The sequence below is a fragment of the Schistocerca gregaria genome, chromosome 4, assembly GCF_023897955.1.
Source record: "Schistocerca gregaria isolate iqSchGreg1 chromosome 4, iqSchGreg1.2, whole genome shotgun sequence".
In the NCBI taxonomy this organism is placed as follows: Eukaryota; Metazoa; Arthropoda; class Insecta; order Orthoptera; family Acrididae; genus Schistocerca; species Schistocerca gregaria.
In genome coordinates, this window is record NC_064923.1 from 423,547,963 (window position 1) to 423,567,975 (window position 20,013).

A 20,013-nucleotide genomic window follows, 5' to 3' on the forward strand; every position below is an offset into this window, starting at 1 on the left:
CTTCCTCCAACCGCCACTCTCTTGTCCATATCATCGTACCCCTTTCTCCGTACATGTCCTTCTCCTGCCCCTTTCTCTGTCCATTTGCTCTTCCACCTATTTCTGTCAAGCTCCTCTTGCGCCTATCCATCTCTTCTCCTCTTTCCTTTCTGTACCCATCTCCTCTTCGCTTTCTGTCCATTTCGCCGCCCTCCTCACTGTCCGTCTCGTGCTGCTTCCCACTCTGCCTGCCCATCACCTCCTACCCCCTTCTCCCACCACGTTATCACCTTCACCCTATTACGTGGTTGCTGGTTGTTACTATCATATTATTTCTTTCCAGAACGTAAGTAACATGTGCACCAAATTCGACAGAAATTGATCCTGTGATTAGGAGGAGCTATTTTCCAGTGGATTTGCCCTCTTTGGCACATGTGACATATATTTTACATGTACTTGAAATATTCCAAACGTATTTCCACACAAGTTTCACTTGTATCTCTAGTGAAATATCACCCTGCACTCTCATTTTCACTTAGCAGGTCTGAATTTGTTTTCATATACTCCTACAATGGGCAACGGCCTTGCCGCAGTGGATACACCTGTTCCCGTCAGATCACCGAAGTTACGCTGTCGGGCGTAACCGGCACTTGGATGGGTGCCTATCCTGGCCGCCATGGCCATTTTTCGTGGTGCACTCAGCCTCGTGATTCCAATTGAGGAGCTACTCGAACAAATAGTAGCGGCTCCGGTCAAAGAATACCATCGTAACGACCGGGAGAGCCGTGAGCTGACCACACGCCCCTCCTATCCGCATCCTCGGCTGAGGATGACACGGCGGTCGGATGGTCCCTATGGGCCATTTGTGGCCTGAAGACGGAATGCAAATACTCCCAAAATGACAAATTACCTGTCACACCTCACCTGTCAATAAGGTGACCTTGCCATTCAGGGTGTTGCATTTTTTTCCAGTAGGTTCGTTTGCCACCCCTGATGATAGGGGCATCAGAAGGTGTGGGGTGTGTTGTGACTGGGTTCGTTCTGGTCGTTGCAGACGTGCTACGAGATGGAGCGCTACCTGAAGGAGGAGCCCCGCGCGCAGCGGCCGCGGTCGTCGCCCTCCGCGCAGCAGGAGGCGGCCCTCGGCAGCCCCGCGCCGCCCCCGCCGCCCCCGCAGCCGGCGGCGCCCGCAGCCAGCCCAGCCCCCGCCGCCGCCACCGCCGCCGTCAGCAGGAGGGCGGCGGCCGCCAGCCCGCTGCCGGCCGTCCCCTCGGCCACGTCCTTCGCCAGCGTGCCCGGCGTCTCCAAGCACCACCTCCACCACACCACCACCACCACCACCACCGCCTCCAGAGCTGCGACCGCCTCCAGCGCTCTCAGCACGCCCACCTCCCGGCAGCACCGCCGGCACCACGACGACGACGTCGGACATATCTCTGCCAGGTGAGAACCGGAGCAAACTGATACAGTTATGATACACTATCATACAGTTATTGGCTTAGTTGTCACTTCACAGCTTGCACAACTAAGGAGCTTCTCCTTTCAATACGTTTCTTTCTGCAGACGTTGCCACGTAAAATAAAATAAACAAATAAAAGAACGCGTGATGTATAATAAACAATGTTTTTTCAGTCGAAAGTATTTTACTATTTACTACATTGCACGATATATACACTGAAGAGCCAAAGAAGCTGGTGCATTTGCCTCGTATCGCGTAGGGCCTCCGAAAGCACGCCGAGGTGGCCTGAATTCGACTAGAGGAAATTGACACCGTGAATCCTGTAGGGCTGTCCATAAGTCCGTAAGAGTACGAGGGGGTGGAGATCTCTTCCGAACAGCACGTTGCAAGGCATCCCAGATATGTCCGTCCCGGTAGCTGAGTGGTCAGCGCGACAGACTGTCAATCCTAAGGGTCCGGGTTCGATTCCCGGTTGGGTCGGAGATTTTCTCCGCTCATCATCATTTCATCCACATCGACGCGCAAGTTGCCGAAGTGGCGTCAAATCGTAAGACTTGCACCAGGCGAGCGGTCTACCCGACGGGAGGCCCTCGCCACATGACATTTCATTTATCCCAGATATGCTCAATATTGTTCATGCCTGGGGAGTTTGGTAGACAGCGGAAGTGTTTAAACTCGGAATAGTGTTCCTGGAGCCACTCTATAGTAATTCTGGACGTGTGAGGTGTCGCATTGTCCTGCTGGAATTGGCCGGAATGCACAATGGACATGAATCGATTCCTATGTACGTGTCAATTGTCAGAGTCGTATCTAGACGTATCAGGAGCCCCCATATCATTCAGTCGTCGTTGGTCCCGTTCTTGCAGAATCTTTTTCCGACCCCTCTGATATCGGAAATTTGATGTTTAACCGGATTCTTGATATTCACGATACACTCGTGACCTGGTCGTACGGGAAAATCCCCACTTCATAACTACCTCGAAGATGGCGCGCCCCATCACTCGTACGCCGACTGTAACACCACTTTCAAACTTACTTAAATCTTGATAACCTGCCGTTTAACAGCAGTAACCGATCTAACAACTGCGCCAGACACTTGCTGTCTTATATAGGCGTTGATGATCGCAGCGCCGTATTCTGCCTGTTTACATATCCCTGTATTTTAATACGCATGTCTGTACGAGTTTCTTTGCCGCTTCAGTGTGACTCCATCGTCATGTGTAATTCGATTATCGTATAACGAGGGTAATGTAATGAAATAGAATTAAATTAGTCAATGCTGACGGAATTAGATAAGCAGAAATTCATGTCACCATCGTAAGCTGCTTTATTTGAATAATGCTTTATTGACAATCGTTTCCTAGTCGACATACGAATATGATTTGATAAAAGACATTTTGGTGGGCTTCTGTCTTCCAAACCCCAGGAATTCTCCCCACAGATGTGGTACGTGCTATAGACAAGATGAAAAAAAGGAACTGCCTCAGTTGATGATGATATACCCCAGTCGATATTTTAAAACTGATGAATCAGTATTACATAAATCTCACAACGTTACGGAAGATAATCTTCAGTTTTCAGGTATAAGACATCGGCTGAGATGAAGAAAATAGTTCCTGTACAGTGTGTACCAGTAATAAGTTATGGGTGTGAGACATGGACATTAAATGAGTTCAATTGCTGGAAAACTCTTAGTAATTCAACGAGGATTTCAAAGGTAAATGTTGCTACAAACAGAAAGACCGAAATAAAGCAGCAGATACCGGACGTACAACAAAGTTCTGTGACGTAACGGGAAATGTAAACATCTAGAGAAGGTAGTGGGCTGGTCATGTCGCTCGAAGAAGGGATGGCAGATCGTCAAAACATTCTATACTCGAGCTCAATTTATGCCAAAAAAGACCGTGGGAAGGTCACCAGAAAGATGGGACAGACATATAGAGCTAGATTCAGTTGTCAACTGGAAGGTCAAGCTCGGCAGAAATGGAAGAATCTGTTGGAATCCTATGATGCACGCCGATGAAAAGGGGCCACGTCAAGGAAGAATTAGTTTGTCTGATGGTGATGATCTTGGTGAGGTAGGTTAACACATAAAAAATCATATCCAAATTAACAGTTGTCTTAGTGGTGAAAATTTATATCAGAACTTTCTCCTCATCACCAATAAACACACATCCGTCGCATCTGTATGACATCTCCTGAGACCTATTGACGAAACTCGTACAGCTTTGATAGATCCTTGTTGTCATGTGGTGTGGAAAAATGCAATGAGCGTTTGGCGTCGTTGGTCGGGAGGCCACTTACCGGTCAGGTCCGGCCGCCTTGGGGCAGGTCTTATTACATTCGACACCACATTGGGCGACCTGCGCGCCGAATGGGGATGAAATGATGATGGTGCAGACAACACAACACGCAGTCCTTGAGCAGAGGAAATCCCCTACCCAGCTGGGAATTGAACCTGGGCCCCTTAGGACGATAGTCCGTCACGCTGACCATTCGCTATCGGGGCGGACCATGTCTTGTGGAGAACGTATATTCCAAGATGTTTCAATTACAGTGTATTTTTACGTTGACTTGGAAATAACACGTCATACCAAGACTGTAGTTCAATTCTTTTATCTTGGCGGTTCGCGCATTCCCGCCCAGACGCGGGAGATAGCTGCGTTGCCAGTTGTTCGCGCCAAGAGAAGCAGTGCCACAGTATAGTATAGTTCGCAAACTTACGTTTAGGGGGGAGCGCGCAGTTCATGAAGTGCTTTAAAATAAAGCCAAACGCTCCCGATGTAAATAAAACTTTTATTAAAGTCGCGAAAGACGGAATCTTTCCCAATATTAAATACGACACGTATGTGGTACTTAAATTAAATGAGATATTGTTATACAGTAAATTTTATATGAAATTTAGGTATCTTGTCCACATTTCATTCTCAACATTATGGCAACTAAAATCGACCATACGGATAGTATACGCTATGGACTTTTACCTCTGCAAACTCTTCGAAATTTCGTCCAATGGTTTACTTCATTTAATGCTGCACAATAACTGCATTGAACATTGAAATAAAATTATGTCATTTATGTGGGGAAGGTATCAGTAGAGAAGATGTGTAAAAATCAAATTTTTGGACCAAATAATTTTTGTTAAATCGAATGATAAGTGTGTCAAAGCAGTCGGACACCATGTGTCTGCTCAGGCGAGCAGTCCAGTGATGACAAACTCGCGCACAGCGAGGAGCCCGTCTCTGTAGCAGCGAAAGGGTTAATGAAGAGACAAAGCACTAGAAATGCCAGAAAATTACATTCAAACAAATAAAATTCATGAAGCAAGACACTTCGATATTGTTTTTAAATGAAGGAAATATTAAGCATTGTACAAGGTTTGAACTCATAACCTTCCGCTTAGTAGCCCTACACCTTAACCATTACGCAACACAGCTCGTCCGGCAATAAAACTCCTTGAGGACTCTAACGCGTCACGCAAGATACTGACAAACACTGTTGGTATGACCAAGAATCACTCACGCTTCGTCGAAGTGCAACAGGAAATAAACAATTACCGCTGTTCTTTATTGCGAAAAAGCGGTTCGTGAGATTGATACAAACACCTTTCGTTGCTATCGCCTGAATTAGGAGGCTTATTGCTTGTTTGGTTCAATTAATTAATAGAATATGAAGCAATTGGTATAAAGAATGGTTTTTCCAAACTTTCGATAAAAGAAAGTCTGCTATCAAGACATTGCTTTTGTTCTATTACTTTATTTATGACTGAACGTTTCTAAAACTGAGACATTCGTCCGTGCTCTGCAGTGCAGTCGACATCTCTTAACGTCGTTCTCTGTTCATTGGCTGACTGTTTTGTGACGTCAGATGCGCAGAACGAACCTTAACTCGGCCGCCGTCATAAATGACGCGCACTTTAGTCGTGAGTAAAGCGGTATTTACTACAAGCAGCTTCTGGTGGTGACAGGAATTTCTTCAAATGCATTACAACTGGAGAGCACGTTTTACAAATATACAGGGTGTTTCAAAATTATACATACGAACTTGTCTTGAGGCACAAAATGAGCATAGGAATCTGTGTCCAGAAATGTCATCCAACGACACTGAAGAGCGCTCAAATGTATGTATATAGGGGGTGATTCCGTGATGATGATACGAATTTTCTAGGGTGATGGAGAAGGATAAATGTATCAATTACAGGTATGAGTCCCTGTGCCTGATACAAACTAGTCGCACGTTATGAACGAAAACAGTTCTGATACTTTTGGCCAGTGAAATACGCGCGTCGGTATCGTTATTGCTAACATTGTAGGGTAGGTAACTTTCAGAAGTAGTAGTATCGAACAAAACAAGAAAAATATTTCCAGTAAAGATGAGCTCTAAATGCATAGCTGAGGAGCTATGAGCTCTACTTGTTGATCACTACTATGAAACACATCTCCTCTATTGAAAAAGTGCTCATAGCTATTAAGGTATACTTGTGCCGTCCACGTATTCCACCGTTCGAGGTACCAGAAAGTTTTTCGCTTATAACTTTCGACTCGTTCGTTTCCACCAGGGTCCCTTATCTGAGATTGATACATTTATCCTTCTCCATCGTCCCTGAAAGTTTGTAACCATCTCGGAATCACCCTGTATATACATATATGCTTAAAATTTCGACACTCTGTAGTGACGTTGGATGACGTTTGCCGACGCATGTTCCTATTATTCCTCAAGGCACCTTCTGCATCCCCTCGAAGTTTTTCAGTGTAATTATGATACACACTGTATACTGGAATTACATGAGGATACGTGACGCTGAAAGTAGGAGATGAGTTTTGCTGTTTGGGGAAATAGAATGGATTTAAATTGCAGGCTAGCATTAACAAGGAGAGACATTCCTGAATTTGTTAACATCCAATATAAAATTTACGTTTGAGAAAGTTGTTTTCTGGGAGAATCTAGAGTGTAGCCCTGCGTGGTAGTGACACGTGGACGATAATCATTTCAGGGAAGAAGAGAATAAAAACTGTTGAAATCCGTCCTACAGAAGAATAGTGAAGACTCGGTGCATAGATGGAGTACCTATTCAGTTGAGTTAGAAAAAAAAAAAGAAATTGATTGTACAGCTAGATTAAAAGATGGGATAAGATGACAGTACATACCCTGAGGAATCGCCAGTATGCTGATGAAGGGAAGTGTCGAAGGTCAAATTTGTAGGAGACCAAGGCTTGAATAAAATAAGCAAGTTCAAGTTCATGTTGGCTGCAACAGCTATTCCGAGATGAAGAGGCTTGCACAAGATGGACAGGAGTGGAGAGCTGCACCAGACTGATCACTGAATTCGAAGTCACAACAAGAAACCTTAGTGTTCCGGAGTGTGACGAAATCGTGCGAGAATTTAGGTCTATTATATCCACACCACATTACGATGGGTGGTTTGGGGTGCGTGTTCTTATACAATTTTGTATGAGTGAGGCTGAGTTTTACCTTCGTCGTTTTCGACTGCAAGAACGAAAAAGTTCGTAATAATGTAAGTCTGCCTTTAAATGTTGTAGTATTTACTTTCTATATAAGACATGTTTTTCTCTGCGCTAAGTAAATACAGCTTAGTTCAAGGCTTACGTAATTTCGTATGATAAATTAGATTTGTTTTTCGCTTTGTAACAAGAAAAAAAAGATCTGCATTTCCGTCGCAAACGAAACACAACTAGACGATCATATGTATAAATATAGACGAACGGACGCTTGGAAATCAGAAGAAATTCTCTAAATGCGCCGCACTATGTATGGAGATAAAACAACATTATAAAGTGGCTTGCAGCAAAAATTAATTATGTTACAAGATAAAAAAAAATACGTATAATGTTAAACATGAAAACAAAGCTGTCAGTGGGTGCCATATGGCGTTTATTGTAGCAACACTAACAAACCGAGTCTCGAGAGGTGAATAAATTAAACTGTTCTTATGCCTGGCGCAGTGTAAAATATCAGACGTCATTCTAGAACACTGGCCTGAAGTACGGCGGGGTTAAGGTTTTTTCACTCGGTTCGAGCTCGGAAACAATTTGATGACTAACAACCCAATTTATTGTTGTGCACTCTTGTACTACAGTTGAGGTGAGCGGAAAGTTTTGTGATGGACACAGATCGAGACGGCAGTTTCCTCTGATGCTGTGGGCTGACCGCCGTGGTGCGCGTGGCAGGTCGCTGTCCGAGGACGAGGAGGCGCTGGACGAGCTGGACGTGGACGTGGACGTGGACGTGGACGTGGACGTCGAGGAGGACCTGGACGAGCTGGACGACGAGGAGGCGGAGCTGTCGTGGCAGGAGCTGCCGGCGGGCGGCCGGCTCGCGTGCCGCGCCGCCATGCTGCTGGTGCGCCAGGGCCAGCGCGGGGACCCCGCCGACGCGGACGTCGACGGCGACGGCGACGCGGACGGCGACCTGGACGCAGACGCGCTCGACGACGACGAGGACCTGCTGTACGAGGTGGTGCAGCCGCTGCTCACGCCGCCGTCCAGCCCCGAGTCCGGCCGCGGCAACTCCTCCAGCAACTCCAGCTCCTCTTCCAGCGCCGGCAGCACCTCCAACGGACAGGTGTGCCATTACTCCTTCCTCTAATACCACCCACCTCCAACTGACAGGTGCATCATTAGCTCTTCCTCTGACACCACCCACCTCCAACAGGAAGGTGTGTTCCAATTATGTGATTAGCAGTTCCAGGTACAGCATATACCTCGAACTGATAGATAGGTTTTTAGGTCTTCCTCATACACCCCCACCCCCTCCCACCTTCAGTACGGCAGCATTAAATCAATAATGTGATTAGCTTCTCCTGAAATACCAGCCGCCTCCAATGGACAAGTCTAATTAAATAAAGTGATTAACTGGTCTTCATAATGAGTTCTGCCTCATGAATCATCCAACTCCCGTAGGGCAGGTTCATTCCAGTAAGCTTATTAGTTCCTCGTGATATACCATCCACCTTCAATGCTCTGGTGCGGTCCACTGTTATTAATCACTCTTCTTGAAGTAACACCCAACACGAGCGGTGATATGTGCAAGCATTGTGACTGGATCTTCCTAATATTCAACGCTTCTCCAAAAGGCAGGCGTGATCCAATATTGTGGTGAAGTCTCCGAGACTTACGACCTACCTCCAGTGGGCAAGATATGTATTTGTGCGATTAGTTCTTCCAATCATACCAGCCACCTCTACCAAGCTGGTACATTTCAACACTGTGATCAGCTCTTCCTACTTTACTACACACCTCATTTCAGTGCTGTGATTACTGCTTCCCAATGTACTGTACCTCCAGTGAGCATATGCACTTCACTGTTGTAATTAGCTCTTCCTGACACTAGACCCACCGCTAATACAGCAAACAGATTCCAATATTAGAATTAGATTTTCCTCACATACGATCTGTCTCCAATGGGCAGGTGAATTCCATTATTTTGATTGCCTCTTCGTCATGTACCCCACAAACCAACCAACCTACTACACCTCCAGTGAGCAGATGCATTCCAGTATTGTGAGTATCTTCTGATCACTTGCCATCCACCTTCAATGAGCAGGCAGAAACATCCAACTGTGTAGTGTTCCTGAAGCCATTTTGACACAATTCAGGGGAAATAAGATGATTCATTGTATTTCTGAGGGTTTTACTGGGGTGGAGATGACGTGACTACAAGTCTCATACATGATATCAAAATGCGACACAAAATCTGTTGGACTACTTTTAAAAATGGTCCAAACACTGCAGAGAATTTCGTTCTGCGTGCACTGTTGCTCAACAGTCTAAAAGGTACGAAAAGTTCTCCTAAATAGTTCTCATGTAAAATGATCCAACCCATATGCCTACTGCATTCTCATTCATGCTCTTGCAATCACTGATCGTAGAATATTGGTATATATGATAGTGTTTCATATATAGTTGCAACGATGGGATGACGCTTAAGTATATCATCTTTGAGGTATTTGAATTCAGGCACCTGTTCCTGGACTCCTAAAAATGAAAGAATTGATATCTTAAACATATTAATCAATATATACAGGCATCAGCTTTCATGGCTAGAATCTATTTCAATAAAATTTCTTCTGATAATATGACCCTGGCATATGTGATAAAACTACCAACGTTCAGCATGTATACTGATAAGAGACTGCCCGCATGAATAGCGGAAATTTTGTCACATCAAGACGTGATCACATATCCAGAAATTTTTTATTGAAAAGGTGTTCTAGTGTATCCACATGAATAAAAGACTCACAACTGCAACTTTCAAAAGCTGCACAGCAGAACAAATGTGTAGATGAGCTTGGTATCTGACTTAATTTATTGTGCAATATGTATAGTTAAACCTTGTTTATGGTGTACAGGTGGGATCGGAGGTCATCTGGATTCTTAAAAATTCGGATAATCAAGAAATTTTAAAAAAAAAGATAGGTTAAATTTTAAAAACAGCAATTTTAAATTTATTTTCACGCAAATACACAAATATACGAAAATAATCCATTTTTGCAGCTCTAAGTCTTCTTCCGGATTCAGCATTTAAAACTCATAGCACAGGACAGGTTCAACCGTTAGACTATCCACTCTATACTTATTGTTGTTAGAAATGTCCTTTCCAGTCAAATTCAGCTACAATCTTTTTCAATAGTTCTCCTTTATCTGTTCTATTCAGTGCATCTAACTTTCTGCCAATTGCCACTACAACTCTCTTTCTCATGTCATTTTACATACACGACAAACGAGACATTTCAGAGTTGTAATACTCAGTGTTAGCTTGCTAACTGACATTGTGACTATGGTTGGCTTAATTTAAATTCAATGATGGTCGTCGTCGATTGTTGTCACTATTACTTTCGAATTCCTGTATAGACTCTCTACCTAAAAAAAATCATCATGAACTTGATATCGAGATTAATTCCATTAATTCCAGAGATTCAACTGGGCCAACATTCGAATTGCAAAATTTCGATGATATGAATTTCGTCTCCGCCACAAGTCACAAGTTTTTAGTTTGTCCTCACAATATGAGTAACTCAAATCTCTTGTCGTACTTTGAAACTCACATTTACTGACGACATTTGTGCTTTTGGAAGTTTAAGTAATGGTTGAGTAACATTCGTTAGATGACGTGGCGCTTTATCTGCCCAGTAGTTCATTGTTGCGTTGTCTCTCTCCAGTAGGTAAAGATGCACAAACGTGTTTCAGGTGGTGTTCCGCGCGTCAGCGTCATCGGCGCACCACCACCACCACCACCACCACCACCATCACCTCCCACCCAGCGTGGCGCCTAACGCACCGCACATCACCCACGTGCCCACGCGACATCGGCACGACGTGTCGCCCGACTCCAAGAGGCGGATACACAAGTGCCAGTTCACCGGCTGCAAGAAGGTCTACACCAAGAGCTCGCACCTCAAGGCGCACCAGCGGACGCATACAGGTGGGCAACCGTCGCTCACAAACCCTCCTCCGTAAAAGCAATGCAACCCGTTTATCTTATTTTTTCTCACCGTGTGGTACAAACATACAGGGTGCGACGATGAAATCAGGACAAATGAAACGTTTCTTGAAAAGTTATTTAAACGAAAGACAAAAATGGAGATCCTTTTATACACTTCTGGAAATTGAAATAAGAACACCGTGCATTCATTGTCCCAGGAAGGGGAAACTTTATTGACACATTCCTGGGTTCAGATACATCACATGATCACACTGACAGAACCACAGGCAACAGAGCATGCACAATGTCGGCACTAGTACAGTGTATATCCACCTTTCGCAGCAATGCAGGCTGCTATTCTCCCATGGAGACGATCGTAGAGATGCTGGATGTAGTCATGTGGAACGGCTTGCCATGCCATTTCCACCTGGCGCCTCAGTTGGACCAGCGTTCGTGCTGGACGTGCAGACCGCGTGAGACGACGCTTCATCCAGTCCCAAACATGCTCAATGGGGGACAGATCCGGAGATCTTGCTGGCCAGGGTAGTTGACTTCCACCTTCTAGAGCACGTTGGGTGGCACGGGATACATGCGGACGTGCATTGTCCTGTTGGAACAGCAAGTTCCCTTGCCGGTCTAGGAATGGTAGAACGATGGGTCCGATGACGGTTTGGATGTACCGTGCACTATTCAGTGTCCCCTCGACGATAACCAGAGGTGTACGGCCAGTGTAGGAGATCGCTCCCCAGACCATGATGCCGGGTGTTGGCCCTGTGTGCCTCGGTCGTATGCAGTCCTGATTGTGGCGCTCACCAGCACGGCTCCAAACACGCATACGACCATCATTGGCGCCAAGGCAGAAGCGACTCTCATCGCTGAAGACGACACGTCTCCATTCGTCCCTCCATTCGCGCCTGTCGCTACACCACTGGAGGCGGGCTGCACGATGTTGGGGCATGAGCGGAAGACGGCCTAACGGTGTGCGGGACCGTAGCCCAGCTTCATGGAGACAGTTGCGAATGGTCCTCGCCGATACCCCAGGAGCAACAGTGTCCCTAATTTGCTGGGAAGTGGCGGTGCGGTCCTCTACGGCACTGCGTAGGATCCTACGGTCTTGGCGTGCATCCGTGCGTCGCTGCGGTCCGGTCCCAGGTCGACGGGCACGTGCACCTTCCGCCGACCACTGGCGACAACAGACAACATCGATGTAGTGTGGAGACCTCACGCCCCACGTGTTGAGCAATTCGGCGGTACGTCCACCCGGCCTCCCGCATGCCCACTAAACGCCCTCGCTCAAAGATCGTCAACTGCACATACGGTTCACGTCCACGCTGTCGCGGCATGCTACCAGTGTTAAAGACTGAGATGGAGCTCCGTATGCCACGGCAAATTGGCTGACACTGACGGCGGCGGTGCACAAATGCTGCGCAGCTAGCGCCATTCGACGGCCAACACCGCGGTTCCTGGTGTGTCCGCTGTGCCGTGCGTGTGATCATTGCTTGTACAGCCCTCTCGCAGTGTCCGGAGCAAGTATGGTGGGTCTGACACACCGGTGTCAATGTGTTCTTTTTTCCATTTCCAGGAGTGTATGTAAGTAGTGGCATCCTTCAAGACTAACTTTACTCGATGTAAACCCCTTGAACCGTAATGACCGCCTCCAGTCTCGTTCTAAAAGCCAATGGCCTTGCCGCAGTGGTAATACCGGTGAGATCACCGATGTTAAGCGCTGTCCAACAGGCTGAGGATGGAGGACCATCCGGTGTGTCAAGCGCTGTTGGCGAGCGGGGTGCATTCAGCCCCTGTTAGGCAAACTGAGGAGCTACTTGATTGATCACATATCCCTCCATATCCGCATCCAGTAACGCTGATAATGACATGGCGGCCAGTCGGTACCGCTGGGTCTTAATGGTCTGTTCAGGAGCAGTTTTTTCCAGTTACTCCTAAAGCGATCGCACGCAATCTTCCAAACATTGCTCAGCGCTGTCCATATTCGCGAATGCTATGCGACATTAGGGTACCTCGTCTTGTTGGTAACTCTTTCGACTACGCTCCAAACATATGAGTAGAAGTCGTGGAGGTCCAAATTCGGGGGCCAGAAATCCTTTGACCAGAAGTTGTTAAAGTTTTCCGAGAGCCAGTTTTGGACTAAATGGCTCACATGATGTCTTGATCTGCCATTCGACGCATTGTCCTCTCGCTGACATTCAAGATTGGAGCCCAAGTTTCTTGAGCGTTTGGCCCGGGTCCTCTGAAATCAGCGCCTGAGCCTTTTCAATGACAGACGCAGTTCTTGACACGCGTTGCTTCCAGTGACGTTTCCTTGCCGGTTAAGTGGAATCTTCCCCATTCTTCATCTAAGCATTATATTTGATCACGATATGGTAAACAGTTGAGCTCTGGTCTCGAAAAATTGAACTATTTGAGCGAGCGAACGCCCAGTGCCAAGATTTTCGATAATTGCAGCTCTTCGGTTGTGCTCCACAGTTGTCCGTAACGTCTCTGCCATTTTGAGGTTCTGACTGTTTACTAGAAGCCTATGCTTTCTAGAACTCCAATCGCGACCTACGGCGGAACTGCGATATGGTGAAAAATTCGAATTGAAATTTGTGCGGGTTTTAGTGCCGCACCCTGTACACACTTTTTATCTTTTTCCTGTCTTAATTCATCTCCTTTTTCCACCATGCGCTAATCTTATCGTTTCCACTTGCTTACTGCAGTAAATGCCATCGATAATCCGTTTGCATATTCTAGTCGGGCCCCATCATTTTTCATTTTTCTTCTCTGTGCAGCGCTAAACTAATTATTCGACGGCGCCACAGCATATACCCTATCCAACTCGGTCTTCTTCTGCAAACACTTTTCCACAGAAATTTTATATCAAGAATTCTCTCTAGTACCTCATCATTTCTCACTTTATACGTGCATGCAATATTAATATTCTTATATAGTTAATACATGAGTGAAATTAATTGAATGCATTTTGATAACAGTCTTCTAACGAAAGTACTTTCTAACGTCATCACTCCACTATTTCTCAGTTTGTAGCAACCTTTTCATTTCGAAAGATCCACTGCAGCTAACAACCCCGGTTGCTATTGCCATTAGACTTTTAGCCTAAGCTGTATACCCTAATTTTGATGTTGCTGAAACTGCCGGTCTTTTCGTGTTCCCATTCGGAATCAACTTCCTGTATAGACCCGTATACAGTTACAGGAAAACACACACACCCACACGTTCTTTCCTTTTTATGGGCACGTGACGTGACAAGGGGAGTATACAGGGTGTCTCAAGAGGAATGGTTAGTGTTCAGGGATATGGCAGGAAAGATAATTCGAAGCTGAAAGTCTAGTAAACATGAACTCTAAAATTAACACCGTATCTAAAGACCTATGAGCACTTGTTCAGTAGAAAGTTGTGTTTCACAGTAGCGAAGATGAATAAGTGCTGCATAGTTTTTATTTGATTTGACGGATACTACCACCTCGCAAAATATGGAAAAAAAGAGCTTGCAGTAGAAGAGATGTATTTCACCTTATCGAAGATCGAAGTTCTCATAGCTGACAAGGTATCCATTTTAGAGCCGATGTTTACTGGACTTCTTTGCTTAGAATGATCGTTCGTATAATGTCTCTGATTATTGACCATTTCTCCAGGGAACGTTTGTATAAGCGGAGCAAAGGCAAGTAGTGGTGTGTTATTCTAGCAACATTACGGGCCGCATATAGGTAGACCACTGCCAAGAAGGACTACTACGTAGGGTAGCTTTTTATGGCCTGGCGTCTAGGAATAGGTGTCTCGTAAAAGGCAAAATTTGGCGGCAGTTTGCTTGATGCTGTCTTGAATATCAATGGAACGTGGTTGAAAAATGTTCAGATTACTAGCAGGCGGGAGAGTGCTGACAGACCATGGCTCATCACAGAAATTGGATGTCGAAGGCTTGGGCGCTCTGTAAAGCAGGACAGGTGGCAATATGTGGCAGATCTGGAGACCGACTTCTGTGCTGGTACGGGCACAAGCGTTCCAGAGCACACCGAACAGTGGACATAGTTGAACATGGGATTCTGTAGCAGACGGACCCTACGTGTTCATACCTTGTGATGAAAGCAGAGGGCACGAAATAGTCGAAATTCGACCGAAGAAGAATATAAACTTGACACCTGGTCAGACGAATCCCGTTTCTCGTTGCACCAGGTCGATGACTGCATATGCGCCATCATCGAGGCGAACGTCCAGCGTTAGTAATCGACGGCGCCGTCACAGCTGTGGACTGCTTGAACATTATTGCGGATGACCGGCATCCCTTCAAGCTTTGACGTCTTCCCCGATAGCGAAGCATCTTCCAGCAGGATAACTGTTCATGGTACAAGACCATAATAGTGCTTCAGTTGTGTGAGGAGCATGATAGTGAACAAAAATGTGTGTTTCGTGCAGCGTATTCGCCTGAACTGAATCCGATGTTACAGATCTGGTACGCTATCGGCCGACATCTTCGCACCCAGAAACCACTAATCCGTAATTTATCAGAATTGCGTGACCTGAGCGTAGACACTTAGTGTCACATACACTACGTGATCAAAAGCATCCAGACAACTGGCTGTAAATGAGTAATAAAGTTCGTGGCGCCCTTCAGCGGTAATTCTGGAATTCAATATGGTGTTGGCCCAACCTTACCCATGATGACAGCTTCCACTCTCGCAGGCATACTTTCAATCAGGTGCTGGAAGGTTTCTTGGGGAATGGCAGCCCATTCTTCACAGAGTGCTACACTGAGGTCAGGTATTGATATCGGTTGGTGAGGCCTGGCACGAAGTCGGCGTTCCAGCACATCCCAAAGCTGTATGTAGGATACAGGCCAGCCCATTACAGGGATGTTACTGTCGTGTAACACAGGCCGTGCATTATGAAAGATAGAATCGCCATCCCAGAATCGCTCTTCAACAGTGGGAAGCAAGAAAGTACTTAAAACATGAATGTAGGCTGTGATAGAGCCACGCAAAACAAGGTGTGCAAGCCTCCTCTATGAAAAACACGACCATATCATAACATCACCAGCTGCGAATTTTACTGTTGGCAGTACCCACGCTGGCAGATGACGGGCATTCGCCATACCCACACCCTGCCATCGGATCGCCACATTGTGTACCGTGATTCGTCACTCCACACAACGTTTTTCCACTGTTCAGTCGTCCAATGTTTACGCTCCTTACACCAAGCGAGGCGTCATTTGGCACTTACCGGTGTGATGTGTGTTTCATGAGCAGCCGCTCGACGTGAAGTCCAAGTTTTCTCACCTCCGTCCCAACTGTCACAGTACTTGCAGTGGATTCTGATGCAGTTTGGAATTCCTGTGTGATGGTCTGGATAGATAGCCTATTACACATTACGACCCTTTTCAACTGTCGGCGGTCTCTGTCCGTCAATAGATGAGGTCGGCCTGTGCGCTTTTGTTCTATACGTGTACCTTCACCATTTCAGTTCACTATCACGTCGGTAACTGTGGACCTAGCGATGTTTAGGAATGTGGAAATCTCACGTGCGGACGTATGACACAAGTGACACCCAGTCATCTGACCACGTTCGAAGTCCGTGAGTTCCACCTAGCGTCCCATTCGGCTCTCTCCTGATGTGTAATGACTACTGAGGTCGTTGATATCGAGTACCTGGCAATAGGTGGCAACACAATGCACTTAATATGGAAAAAGCATGTTTTTGGGGGGGTGCGGATACCTTTGATCACATAAGTGTACCTTCGGAAATCTACCAAAGACTTGTCAAATCTGTACCTCACATAAACGATGCTTTGTTGCGTTCCAAAGGTGGATCAATAAGATATTAAGCGTATTTTATCCATAATCGATGGAGGTGAACTCCATGACTGCTACTTTATTGGGTGTAGAATAATAACCGCTGCCGGTTACAATACAAGATGCTTTCATATAAGACTTGGCCGGCTTCGGGCTTGTGCCCATCTGCAGGTGGTTTACATTCATGTACATTTTCCCAATCTCAGTGTTATGGTCCACGGTTTGAATAAAAAACAAATGATGACGTTTGAATAGACGCAAATGAAACATATGTAAGCGGCTAAGCAGCATGTGTTGCACAAATTGTAGTGTTTATGTACGTATATTCCTAAGGGACCAAATGGCTGAGGTCATGGTCCCTAGACTTACACACTAATTAAACTAACTTATGCTAAGAACAACACACACACCCATGCCAAAGGGAGCACACGAACCCCCGGTGGGAGGGGCCGCGCAATCCGTGACATGGCGGCCTAGATCGCGCAGCCACTCCGCGCGGCATTGCAATACTTGCATATAGCTGGTGTAACCATACATTTTTCGTGTTATGTTCGTCACACTTTTTTTTACAAAAACGTTTCGTTATTTACGCGTGAACTGTATAGTAGTCAGCATGCTAATTATTCGTACTTACAGATTATGTGTTTGATAAAGTATGGCAGCTTAGGTGTTGGGGACTTCAGAAGCACATGCACTCACAACGTCCAACGTGCTTGCGTTGGAAAAGAGAGATTATAGTCAAAGAGGTTAAGTCAAAGAAGTACAAAAATGTTACACATACAGATACGAAACAAATATCGCAATCGAAATTGTTTCATGTTGATCGAAGCACAAAGTCGCTGAAAATTTATAGAATGATTGCTGGTAAATTATGAAAGGTTAAATAGACACTGTAATTTAGAAAAAAATGCTACCTATGTGGGGATCATGAATTAAAGTTTTTGACTTTTAAAATATTTCATTAAAGATGTAAACAAATGACTTGTTCGCAAGCTCTACGTGTTCATTGAGAATTAGGTGTGGTGATTTGGAGCTACGGATGTAAATTCCGTGCTCTTCAAGAAGATTCATTTTCTTTCCTTTACTGACAGTGTATAATATCTGTGCAGGTTGCCTTTAATGGCTGTTGCTGAGTGGTCATGTTGTTTCAGAAAACTGGATTTATCAAAATTATTTAGCCGCAAGGCACCCATGTGCTCCCGTTATCTTGTAGTGAAGCTCCTTCCTGTCTGGCCTACAGAGAACTGTGGCCAAGTGTCACATAAAAAGTTGTGAATACCTGATTTGCTGCGACACTGGTTATTTGTCTTGCTGCACTGAACAATGTGCTATTGTAGCTTATTATTAGTGCTGAAGGATATTTAAATACTACTGTAACGAATAAGGTAAGCTACTTGGTATGAACTATTTCGTCTAAATCCGAGGCGAGGTATTAAGCAAATGACCATGACGTTTTGATTCGCCTGAGAGCAAGCACGAGAGCTACCAGCTGCAAGAGTAGCGATATCCAGCCTGCAAATAATAAATATGCGGCTGGTTCTTTTACTACGGTCAGAGATGAAAAAGCCTGTGTAAGTGGAAGTCGACTGAACTTCGCGTGCTCTTCAGTTACACGCGCTACACAGAGAATTAAAATGTGTCCGAACAGTTTGCTTGCAAGAGACGGAAAGAATAACTAGTGTGTCGTCCTACCATGTAAGAGAGTTGTGCACTCTCCCTTCACCGCTATCGGGAACAAAAAGGTTCAGATGATGGCTAAAGGGTTCCCGAGAAGTCTTTAGAGCTCAGAGAGAAGAGAGCTGTAGTCCATTGACGTAAAGGGCTGGGTTCGTCTTACAGAGGGCAGGAGGCGTCCATTGTAATTAGAGTGCTTCTTTTGTGAATGGGAGAAGTGCATTTCATTTTCGCCTGTTAATATGGTTAGAATTCCGACTTCAAATGGACGAGGTGTGCGCTTTGTGCTGTGCGATTTCGTCGGCGTGCCCTGGGCACTTCCCCGCCGCCGTAATTAAAATATTCGCTTTGTTTCGTTGCAAAGTCCATGACCGCTCTTTTTACTCATTTTACCACATTACCTGGGGCATGCAGAATATTTCTGAGGGACAGAGATTACATTAAACGCTGAATTTTGTTTAACAGGAGCAGGAGGGAAAAAGTGAGACTCGGCAAACGTACCTTGCGTGCCACTGCTTTTGAGCTCATATTCTTCTAGGTTCTGAAAGGGGAGGAAGATTCGGGTTTTGTGGTACGTCGATGTATAAATAATTAAAGACAGGGCCGAGCTGGCGTAGGACAGGAACGTCTGGCATCATGTGATTTAAGGGACTGTCATAGCATTCGCCTAAAGTGGTTCAAAGAAATCACGATATACGTGAATCTGTGTAGTCTAAACGGAGTTTGGATCCATTTGCTCCAGAATGTGAGTCCTGGTCCTTAACCACTGCATTACCTCCGTCAGCAATACACTGTATATTACACGCGTGTTTCAGCAGCAATAGTAAATACTTCACGAAATAGTCTCTCTCTCTCTCTCCTCTCTCTCTATTCATTTAGTTGATTCCGACTCTCCGTGACCCCACGAGTTAAAACATGTCAGTTTTTTTTGTCCTTCACTTTCTCGGGGAGCATTTACAGGATGGAATCCATTACTTCTGCGATGTCATCGATCCATCTCATCCTTTACTGCCGTCTCCTCCGTTTGCCTTCGATCTTCCTCAGCATCAAGGTGACTTGCGTGTGGTCACCTGAAAAAATACAAACAATTTTCATAAACTCTACTCGGCTCTAACTCAAAAACGTCAATTGTTAATGGGATGAAAACTGCAGTACAATAGGAGTGTTTCTCGCTGAAGATTTTGTTATACAATTAATCACATTAGTTTTCACATTGACTGGATTACCCTTTTTGTGAAGATTAGTGGATTACATATTTAGATACCGGTGCAAACTTGGAATCTACCCACTTATTAACTGTATTACGTACATGTATGAAACTTTAAGTACACATAAACAACATGGCTATCTAAAAGACAGGCTACAGTCATGTCATTTCAGCAACAAGGTTTTCTTCTAGAAATATTTACATTTGATAAAATGGTTACTTTTTATAATTTGCCAGTAATTATTTTCCTTTCTGTTGATAGTATGTTAGTGTCTGTTGTTTAATTTCGTCCAAACAGTACCCTATAACATTCCAAAACATTTCAGACTATATGTGCATAAAATAAACATATGAAAAAATTTGATTCTCGGTAAATTCGATTCAAAGGTATAGTTGATCATTGGCGACACCATTGTGGCTTCTAATACATTCCAGTAGCATAATCGTAT

The 20,013-nt window shown here is 45.1% G+C and overlaps 1 protein-coding gene across 2 annotated transcripts in view; it reads left to right on the plus strand.

Annotated features, from left to right (window-relative positions):
* Nucleotides 1-1,036: 1,036 nt before the first annotated feature.
* LOC126266669 (zinc finger and SCAN domain-containing protein 5B-like) overlaps nucleotides 1,037-20,013 on the plus strand; it is a 58,372-nt gene continuing 39,395 nt past the window's right edge. The window contains exons 1-3 of one of the 2 annotated variants that reach the window (XM_049971088.1): nucleotides 1,037-1,422; nucleotides 7,570-8,020; nucleotides 10,645-10,879. In XM_049971088.1, the coding sequence (XP_049827045.1) occupies nucleotides 1,046-1,422; nucleotides 7,570-8,020; nucleotides 10,645-10,879 (1,063 nt within the window). In that variant the 5' untranslated portion in view covers nucleotides 1,037-1,045. The remainder of the gene's footprint in view (nucleotides 1,423-7,569; nucleotides 8,021-10,644; nucleotides 10,880-20,013) is intronic. The other variant, XM_049971089.1, reaches the window with a different exon arrangement.